Source organism: Falco biarmicus, chromosome 8 (assembly GCF_023638135.1).
Source record: "Falco biarmicus isolate bFalBia1 chromosome 8, bFalBia1.pri, whole genome shotgun sequence".
Lineage (NCBI taxonomy): Eukaryota > Metazoa > Chordata > Aves > Falconiformes > Falconidae > Falco > Falco biarmicus.
This window is the reverse complement of record NC_079295.1, coordinates 677709-688051: the sequence shown is the minus strand read 5'-3', so window position 1 is coordinate 688051 and position 10343 is coordinate 677709. Positions and strand designations below refer to the sequence as shown.

Genomic DNA, 10343 nt, shown 5'->3' with positions numbered 1-10343 from the left:
CAGTGGCAGGAAGTATGAGCCTTTCTATTTGTGCAGGACTTGCACAGCAGCCTTTGGGTTGCCTCTGCTCGTGGGACGCTTTGGATGAGGTATGAATTGTTTGTTAACTAGATGGGCGGTTGCATGTTTGATTCATGAGTAGCATGCAGGTACAGACCAATGAGTATGTGGAATCTCGGCAAGGGCTTGTGTGTCATAAGTGTTCCCTAAAATATTGTAGCATGTTCAAGATGATCTTAAAGGAAGTTCTGGTAATCAAGACTTTTTTTCTTATTTTTTTAACACAGGCCTCCTCGATCTCAGAAAATCCTAGGAACTGCTTTCAGGTGATGTTTCTACTGCTATTTGTAGTCACTTTAGGCTAAGTATGGTAGGTACCTGAACACAGTGCTTGGGCTTCCACCAAGAAACACTTTTCTACAGACAACTGTTCTCGTTTTGTCAGAGGAGTGTAGAAACCAAAGTGCTCTATCGGGTACCTATTTGTGGTAGTGGGGCTATACAGATTGCCTGAAGGTGCCTTCGTATTTGGATGGCTGACTATTTAAGAACAGAAAAATGTAGCACAGTCTTCACAGTTTTGGTACTTAGAGAGCAGAAAGAAAATATGTGAGGACTTCTTCTTGCACTGCTGTATTCTGTATCTTAGAGTCATTGGGGGCAAAGAAGGAATGGGATTTTGGGTTTTATTTCAATTGCACTGAATGCACCAGGAGAGCACACTTTATGTATAGAAATAAATTTCCGTATTCATAAGACTACCAGTACTCAATGTTTTGATGTTCAGGTTGTATAAACTGTTTTCCCTGCTTTATGTTGGTTACGAGTGCTTTATTTTAAGTTCTGATCATCTTTCTTTCTTCTTCTAGAAGTCGAACTGGGCCAGCGAGTAGAACATCAAAAGAGGTATGTAAAAACACAAGCTGAAACTTTTTTCTACATGCTGCACCTAAGTCTAAGAAATGTAGCCTTGTACTAATTTTTTAATATATATAAAAATATATAAAATATATATGTTTTATATATAATATTTATAATATATATATCTCAAACATATTTTCCAGTGAAACATAGTGTATGCTGTAAATCCAATGTATTTGATTCAGCATAGTGAAAACTGAGCAATGCCAACATTTGCGCGGTTCTAATGTGAATAATGGTATTTGTGCCTAGTAACGCATTGCATTTCGTACTGAATAGGCTAGAATATTTCTTGTGTGACTGTGTGTTGTACCGATAATGTATGCTCATTTTTAGAGCTTGTAGGTTCAAGGTTTGCACCACTGAACTTGGTGCCACTCTTCAGTACGCCACCACTTTGAATTTACATTTGGAAAAGGGGCAGCATTTTTCTTCCGGTCAGAAAACACTGTTGTTCTGCTGCTAAGACATGAATAAGTAACTCGAGGAGACACTTGACTAGTAATGGCCTAGATCTCCACTTGGCCCTTGCGGGGTATGCTACGTGCAACGATGCATTTCAAAATAGCCCTCATAGTACAAACATTACTTTGTGGTGGTGGTTGGTTTTCATCTGTAAGTATAACTGCTTGTTCTTCACTAGAATGGAGTGAGGCATTACATGAGCTCTAGGTCACTGGATCTGATCACTTTGTAAGCTCTTAGGATAACTTAATCTAGAAATTCGTGAACTTGGGGTCTAATGAAAGTAAATGAAAGACAGCGCAAAAACTATACTGCATTCATGAATCATACTTGTGTGCATTTAGTAGATGATGAGCTATTAACTGATTAATTTATAAACTGCACTGACAATGTTTCCTGTAGTGACACTTCCTACTCAAATAAACGGAAATAATTTTTTTAGATCCTTTCGAGCTGCAAATGGACAGCTTCCTTAACCCTCCGTCTTTTAAGCAGTTGTGAGCATTTGACAAGGGTCCCCCTCTGAGGTATTCTGAGCAATAGGTTGATCTCAGGAGGGGTTGGTTGCTTTAGTTTCTTCTCATTAACAACGTAGGCATACTTAAGCTGTTTAAGGTTTGGACTTTGTTTTGAACAAGTATAAATTCCACTGGCTTGGAGGTGGCTCTTCCAGTGACACTCAGAGGATATAGCGCAGGCTTTCATACAGCAGTAGGGGTGAACTATTGCTCTGTTTTGATTGTAGAACTTGAGTATGTGTTTAATTTTTCTGAATAGATTGGCGACCCTTCCGCACCTCTTTCTCTGGCCCAGCTTATTAAGGTATGCTTAGATGTACTTGCTTGTGAAATCGTGTTAAAAAGAAAGGGGTGGGTGTGGGTGTGTATCCTTGTATTTTCAAACCTTACACTGTGCTCTCTAGCTGGATAACTGCTGTAATATGAGCAAAACATTAATTGTTAATAATTCAGAGTGTTTCTCCTAACTTTAAAATATTACTTTGATACTATCCTGTAGAGAGTAGTTCCCAGCTTGGGAAGATGGAAGGGGAGCACCTTATTGGCCTCAGTGTAATGCTGCAGTGTTACTCATCTGCAAGAAACAAAGAAGCAGCACTTCAGAAGCTGTTTACCATTTTTCATACGTCCCGCTCATTGTTCATTGGAAACTAACACCATTTTTACAGCAGGATTTAATTGGCTGTAAGTCATGGACATTTCTAGGGCCTTTGCAACAGCCGGAACAGACGTGTTTCTGGAACATGGACAATTGCATGGCTGTTTTTGAATTTTTAGTCATTACAGTTACAGATCCATTCTTTGAATGGTGCGGGACTGCTTGAATTGTGGCATACAGATAGAGGACGACGCAACCTAATTTGTTTACATGCAGACTGTGAAAAGTGTGCAAGTGCACCTAATTGTTGATAGGACTGTGCCAGTGTTTATGCGAGGCACATCAGCAGACGTGACCGCCTGAAAGCATATTTTGTAATGGAACTGCTTGTATTTTGTGCTCAGCAACGTGTAACGTTGTCTGGGGAAACACTAGTAATTGCACTTGGTGAAGAGGCGTAGTGCTAGCCACAGAAGTGATTAAAAGCATAGTCTTTAAAGTTACAAAGACTAGAGAAGGCAGGGCCTAACGCAGAGGAGCTAGTTCTTTCCTCTGAAAATGAAGGCCAGAGCTCATGTCCAAGAGAAAGAAATCCTTCCCACTGGGAACGTCTTCCCTCGCTCGCTGCATTTATTTATTTTCTTAATAAATTTAATTGTGTTAATTAACATTTTGCGGCAGGGTGGGGGTGGGGGTGGAGGTGTGTGCAGAATTAGTTTGGGAAGCAGCCACCAAAAGACATTGGTCTCCCTTAGGGCTGTCCCTTGGTTCTGTAAAGTCATGTGAAATTTACTCTAAAATGTGGAAAACTGTCCCAGCTTTTGAGAAATTCAAAGATTTCAGAAATAGGGAGATAGGTAACAAAGCAGCTCCGAACTGTTACCCTAACCTCTTTAGTGCAGGCTGGCACAGGAGGCAATGTGTAGTAAGAACTTCTCTGCTTTGTTATGACTATGTATTGAATGCCATATTTGAATGGTGGTCTGTTCCTAGAAATGTGTTGTGGGTTTTGGATGTGTTTTGTAAACCATTTGGGTTCAGACAAATCAGTCAAGTGTCTATAAAAGTTCTCTGCAAATGTTACTGGAAATGATTTCATAGATGGAGATCTGGATTATGTTCCTGCGTGTATGGAACAGCTAGATGAAATAACATGTGGAAACTAGTTGGTTGCTTTTGTGAGTGAATGCATGTAAAAAGGAAAACATGAGCAGTTGGTCTGTAGGATAGGTGCTTGAAGTTCCAAATAATTTACAGTCACCCCCTTTGACCCTGCTTGTATCTGGACTAGTGTGTAATAGAAACATTTGAAGAAGTACTGTGTAAAAAAACCCATCTGGCTTCCATAGTTCGTAGATCTAGTTCTGCGTAAGGTTTATATTACAATTTGCGTGTTAAAAGGACAGTGCCAACTGGAAAAAAATTGTAGTTCAGTCACTTCCTATGAAGAAGCGAGTGGCGGTGGGGGAGGGGGCGGAACCGTGCGGTTTGGACTGCCTACAGCACATGATGGTCAGATGTCTGCTGAAAAGAATCTTTTCTCTTGCTGAGGGATTATAGAAAGCTTGATTCCTTTTAATGCTTCTGGGTCTGAAGCTGAATTTCAGCAAGCAAAACCAACTGCCACGACTCTGAAGTTGTGTGTCCTTTTGACACTGCAGAATGTAAATACTGCTACTTGCACACATCTTTCTCAGTTAAATGTACCGTGGCTAGCTTCTTTGACTAGTCTGGAGCTTAAAGACCAGCTTCAAAATGCTGGCTGGTGTGCTTTTTTCTACACATAGCTTCAGTCCGCTTGGACAAAACTTGGATTGGCTTCACAAGTCTTTATGTAAGGTACAAAGAGAGCCTATTTGTAGCCTAATGTGTGTGTCAAATAACCATTACCTGTTAAACAGACTGCCAACCTGGCTGAAGCCAATGCTTCCGAAGAGGATAAGATAAAGGCGATGATGATACAGTCCTGCCATGAATACGATCCATCCAAGTAGGTATCAAATGTGATCTTCAAAGGTTATGGAAAAAGTATGGAGATGTTTCTTTTAAGAAGAGAGACACATGCGTAGCTTTTCCTTTTTTTCCCCAAACCTTCTAGTTACTTGAGGGAACCCTTGGATCTGCCTCCACCATCATCCAGTTGCTTTTGCTGTGGAAAACCTGGCCACTATGCCAAGAACTGCCCGGTAAATAGGGTAAGATTGGGGCAGGCCTCTGGTGTTACCGAGCTTTTAGGGTTTTTTACCTTGGCATTTATGTGACAAAGACATGAACACTCCCAGTAAGAATTGTTTCTCTCGGGGCGAAATGTTACATGGCAATGTTGCAAAGCCCTCCCAAATTCAAGGGAAACTTGGAATTCTAAATGTGAAACTTTTTTTTTCTCTAGGTCACAGACATTAAAGATGTCCATAGATCTTTCTCAGTGAACTTTCATACATATTTGTATCTATTTCAATAGTACTGGAAATGTTCCTGGTTCTAACTCTTTCTAATGACAGTTCAAAGTTGTTGGTATTTCCTCTAAAAACAAGAGGTTTCTGTCGACCCCCGTCTATTGAGTATCTGTCAGTTTTAACTACAGAAGCCTCTGGCTGAATATTCATGCCGTTTAACATCAGTCCCTGAATGTACGTGCAGGAGGAATGAATTCAGCCTTCCTATATAGATGTGAATGTAAGTTTCCATGGGGGCTGATTTGGAGACCCTGAATTAAGCTCTCACACGTTGCCCAGGGGCTTTGGAGGGGGAACAGGTTTGTGCCTCTGCTCTGAGCGGACGGTGAGCAAAGGGCTGTTTCACCCTGAAGGGTCCTGAAGTTAAGCCAAAGAATGACGACTGGGTTCAAAACTCTGCTCAAACCTGTGGTACGTCCTGGCTATGCTCGTTGGGGAAAGCAGGAGTTTGAGTCGAGCAGCCATTATGTTAGGTAAAAGGAGGGGATTAAAGGCTTTCGCTGCTTAAAATTATCTCTGAAACGTCATTTTAAGTGTGCGTCTGAAGAGGAGAGATGTCTGCATTTCTGTTCTCAACAGGACAAAAATGTGGAGCCTGTTCGCAGAATTAAAAGGAGCACCGGAATTCCAAGGAGTTTCCTGGTGGAGGTGAAGGATCCCAACACAAAAGGTGCCATGCTGACAAAGGCTGGGAAATACGCAATACCAACTATTAATGCGTAAGTATGGAATTAATCGGACCGACCAAAATGCGAATGAGAGCAACCATGCGTAAATGTCTGAGTGGCAATGCAGCCGAGGTGGCCAGCCTCTAATTACGAGGGAGGAAGCACTACCGTCGTATCTTAACCTTAAAATCTGCAATACTTTCCCATATTGAAATAGAGTAGTCCTACTGTTCATGCCCCGGGAAGCTGGCTGACCTTGGGGTATGCTAAGAACCTGTATTTCTGCAAGGCATTTCAGTAGTGTTTCCAGCTGGCATCATTCTCTCTGAATGCTCATTTTGCTTCTGGTTTATGTTTCAAAGGCTTCTTGCAAAATTTAACAAATAGCCCTTGGACTGAGATTTCCTCCTCCTCTGACTTTTAACAAATCTCATGTGTGAAACGGGCTGAAGTGTTCCTGTTGCTATAAACTAAGAAATTACTGCTGTGTGCTGACAGGAGTGGCTGTTGGAAAGTGCACTCGGTAGCACTTCCCTTTTTCTGTCATGGATCTCCTGTTGTAGAAGCTGTAGCACAGACTTCTTTCATTTACAAAATGAAATTACTTGGGGACGAACTTTACCCTGATCCAGCAATTTGCACTTACCCTCTGGCAAAGGAGAGGTGGGATTCCTTTCCCCTGCTCTCTAGCTGTCAAGCAATTATTTTTCTAGTCTGAGCTCATTTCGTAGTTGATCCAACGGATGGGAGAGTTCTGCAGAAGGAAAAATGTTCCCCCCTCCTTCTTCTTCTGATAGTGTGGCTCTAGAGAAGTCATTTAGCGTAAATGCCTACGTTGTAGAAAGCCAATGTGGAGTGAGAAGACTTCCATCTATTACCTTTGTTTGATAAAATCCAAAGCTTGGAAAATTTTTCCTTTCCCATCTTTCACTTTTTTCTTTTTCCTTCCCCACCTGCCCTCCAGGGAAGCTTATGCTAGAGAGAAAAAGGAAAAGCCACCCTTTTTACCAGAGGAGCCCTCCTCCTCCTCCGCAGACAGGCCTGTTCCAAACGAGTTGTTATGTCCCATTTGTAAAGATCCAGTGACGGATGCAGCGCTTATTCCATGCTGTGGAGCAAGTTATTGTGACGAATGTAAGTGCGTAATGTAATGTAAGGAGTAAACTCCCCTCCCGTGTTTTTTAATCCAAAACACCACATCAGATCTTCTGAAAGCAGGAATAGGAGATCACCTGTGCTACCAGGTCTATTTCATACTTCAGTACGCCCGGAGTAGGAAAGGCCTCTTCTCCGTAATGGGGGGGAAAAAAAAAAACAAACCCAAAGGCCAAAGAGCTTTTTTCCCTTTCTGTGTATCTAGTCAAATCTTCTTCACATGCGGAAGGTCGAGTACGAGAAGAGTGCATAATTGTGCAGGTGAATACAGTATTAGATATGGAATGCACGTAGTTTGTCCACAGCTCTTTCTCTCATACACAACTATAGAGCCAGCTCTGGTGACTGACTCTGGTCCGCCACAAACAGGCAGTCGGGCATTTAATCTACATTCTTTGCCACAGGAGTTGGTTAAACCTTCAAAACTCGAACCGACTCATGGCTTTTTGAGATGTGCTTTGTTCATTTGCCTTGATGTTGGTGGCTTCTTGCTGTACTCGGTAGTAGAAAAAAGACTAGTCCAAACATCAGGACACAGCCCACTCTATGGTCTTCAGCTGTTACAACAGGGAAATGTCAAAACTGTATAGCGATTTGCTGCATACTGGGCATTTTTTACACTAATGAACATTTATAGCTTCATGCTCTCCATTCAAGACCATATCCAGCCATTAATCGTCTGTGTGTTCTTATAATTGATGAGAACCCCAAAGATTTCCCTACTTTGGCTGAAACCTATTTTGACGCTTCTAATTACACACAGGTATTAGAACAGCTTTACTGGAATCGGAGGAACATACTTGCCCGGCGTGTCATCAGACAGGTGTTTCTCCTGACGCTTTAGTTGCCAACAACTTCCTGCGCCAGGTAACGTGGTGACTTTTTCATCAACTGTTTGTAAGGAAAGTCTGTTTGTAAAAAGCTGAAAGGGAGGAAATTATTGACATCTCCTTAAAGAAGGATAAACTGAATAAGGCTGCATTTACTTTTCAAATGCATTGTCTGTTGTTACAGAAGCTGACAACTCTTTAGAGATAATCAGGCAAACTCAGGTCAAACTTTTGTCTAAACATGCTTGCCTGCCTCTCAGATTCGCTGTTAACACTGAAGTCCTTTAACTACAGATACTCTGAGCTACCAGTCCTTAATAGCAGTGTTTCATGTGATGTGTTCCTATCTCTGTGTGCTGCTTTACTCTAGGCTTGATAGCATGTACAGGACTATACAAGTCATTTTACCCTGTGGAGGCTTTTTCTTCATCTATTGTCATCATAATCTGACACTTTGATCTTTTTGTCCATGTTCTTCTGCCTCTAGGCTGTGAACAACTTCCACAATGGAACCGGCTACACAACAGGGCTCCATAAGGAGATTCAGCAGCAGCAGCGACAGCCGCCGTCACCGCCTACACGACCACTTGTGACTGTGACACCTGCTGCTCAGGTGACTGCCACCAAACTTTCTAAATCTTCCTCTCTGTCAGTCAGCGGTCTGTTAAGTTTTATTTCAACATATGCTTTTGAAATACAGTATTTATTAGAGCTTATTTTCCAGCTGTTTGCATTTATTCACAAGGGCTTTCCGGTTCCTGTAGCAAGAGAACCGGCAGTACCATGTCTTCTGGGCCCCCAAGAGCAAAAAATACCCACACCTGGTGAGTGACCGTAACTTTAGAATTTCTTCTAAAAAAATTATCTTCAGATGAACTGAATGGGATTTATTTCTTTTTCCTCTCCCCACTCCAAAAGGTCATCCGATGAGAGCCAGTGCGGTTCGCTCAGCAGGTGGCAGACCAGGCTGGGGACTGTAAGTATTTCACAGAAATTCAGTCTCTGACGACTTGTAGCCTGTTAAACCAGGCTGTAACACCTACATTACTTCTACAGTAGCTGATTTATAATGAAATGCGTATGCACAGATAGCTGTGGAGAATACAAGTGGCAATTCATTTTTAAGTGGCTCAGCTTGAGTTGGCTCTAACAAAGGGGATCTGTGCTTGCAGTAAAACGATTACAAATAAAACTCCAGTATGTGACCCAAAAGTAGACTCTGAAAAAGAAACGCTTTTGGAGGAAACCGTAAGTATATATCAAAATTAAACATAACGACAGGATGAGGTGCAAAGCCACCCTTTCGAATTACTTACTGGCTGGATAGGGCTGAAGAAACTGATTTCCCAATTGAAGTCAGCCTCCAACATTTGATTCTTAATGACTTAGTGATGGAGCAAATTGTTGGAAGAGTCAGTGCTGGTTTTTTATGACCATTTTGAATTTCTTTAGTCTAGTCATCTCAAATAGCCAAGCTGCTTTCTCTCCGTTGGAGAGAGAGGAATCTGTTTTTGCTGTTATTGCCCTACCAGTTAGTTCTTCCTTTTGGTATGTATTTGTTATGGATAGATTATAAGTGTGCATCGTGTTTATAAAATCTTAAAGATAAAACAAAAGAAAACACAGCAATCCGTCCCAGAGATACCTAAAATTCTCAGGTTCAGTAAGCAAGGAAAGAACAGTTCAGGGACAAGACCAGGCCAAACAGATCATCACGAGGCAACAACCTAGGAAGTTTGTGGGGAAGAACTGAAAGGAAGTTGGAGAGAAGCTTGGTTAATATCTGTGCAGTACTTTGAAGCTCGGAAGTGTGAAGTAGGAAGTGTATCGAGGAGTGGCAGAGGAGCCGTGGGCACCTGGCACCTGGGAGATAGGAGTCTCCTTTAAGCATGGGCAGCCTCTGCCCACAGTCACAAAGCTGAATGTAGGGGGAGAAGCCTGAGGCAACTACTTGGGGTGAGGATGTGGAAGGCAAGTGTGAGGATCCAGAAATGAGGGTAGGCTCAAATGGACAGGAAGCTGCCAGAAAAATGCTCAGGTTGAGAACAAGAAGGGCTCGCCACCGTGCTCCCGCTTCATTCACATTCCTCTTTAAAATCAGGGCAGAGTGTGACAGTGACACGCGGGTTTGGGTTTCTCTGGGAGTTCAAATGGAGGACATCCACGTAGCACACGTACCCAGAGGACTCAGGCCCCGACACTGCCATCATCAACAGCAGCCTCTGTACCTGTGCCTCCACCTCCCTTGCATCCTCCCCCACCCCAGGCGCTTCCTTTCCTGCTGGCGGTACCACCACCACCACTACCTCCTCAGTTTCCACCTGGTCAGCCTCCATCTGCTGGGTATACCCCCGCCCTGCTCCAGAATATCCCCCAGCTCCTGCAAACATGTCATCAGCCAACAGCACGGCCAGCGACTCATTCAAATACCCTCCCAGTGACACCAGCACTTTCTTTATAGAATCACAGGGTCATTTAGGTTTAGTTGGAAAAGACCTTTAAGATCATTGAGTCCAGCAGTTAACCTAAACCTACAAAGTCTGCCATTACAGCAGGTCCCTAAGCGCCACCTCTACATTTCTTTTAATACACCCAGGGATGGTGACCCAACCGCTTCCTTGGGCAGCCTGTTCCAACGCTTGACAAACCTTTTGGTGAAGGAATTTTCCCGAATATCCCATCTCAAGCTCCTGTGGCGCAACTTGAGGCCATTTCCTTTCCTCCTATCGATT

General features: G+C 42.7%; 1 protein-coding gene across 1 annotated transcript; it reads left to right on the top strand.

Moving 5' to 3' along the window:
* The first annotated feature begins 5333 nt into the window (after positions 1 to 5333).
* Positions 5334 to 8375, top strand: LOC130153728 (E3 ubiquitin-protein ligase RBBP6-like). Its single transcript, XM_056348994.1, has 6 exons — positions 5334 to 5369; positions 5538 to 5677; positions 6591 to 6760; positions 7545 to 7648; positions 8099 to 8259; positions 8357 to 8375. The coding sequence occupies exons 1-6, from the start codon at positions 5334 to 5336 to the stop codon at positions 8373 to 8375; spliced, it is 630 nt and encodes a 209-aa protein (XP_056204969.1).
* Positions 8376 to 10343: the final 1968 nt, after the last annotated feature.

Excerpts from the sequence above, each read along its gene's own strand:
- LOC130153728 (XM_056348994.1), top strand. The coding sequence starts at position 5,334 with ATGACGACTGGGTTCAAAACTCTGCTCAAACCTGTG. Across the intron at positions 5,370-5,537 it reads AAACTCTGCTCAAACCTGTG|GACAAAAATGTGGAGCCTGT; the intron begins GTACGTCCTGGC and ends TGTTCTCAACAG. Across the intron at positions 6,761-7,544 it reads AGCAAGTTATTGTGACGAAT|GTATTAGAACAGCTTTACTG; the intron begins GTAAGTGCGTAA and ends AATTACACACAG.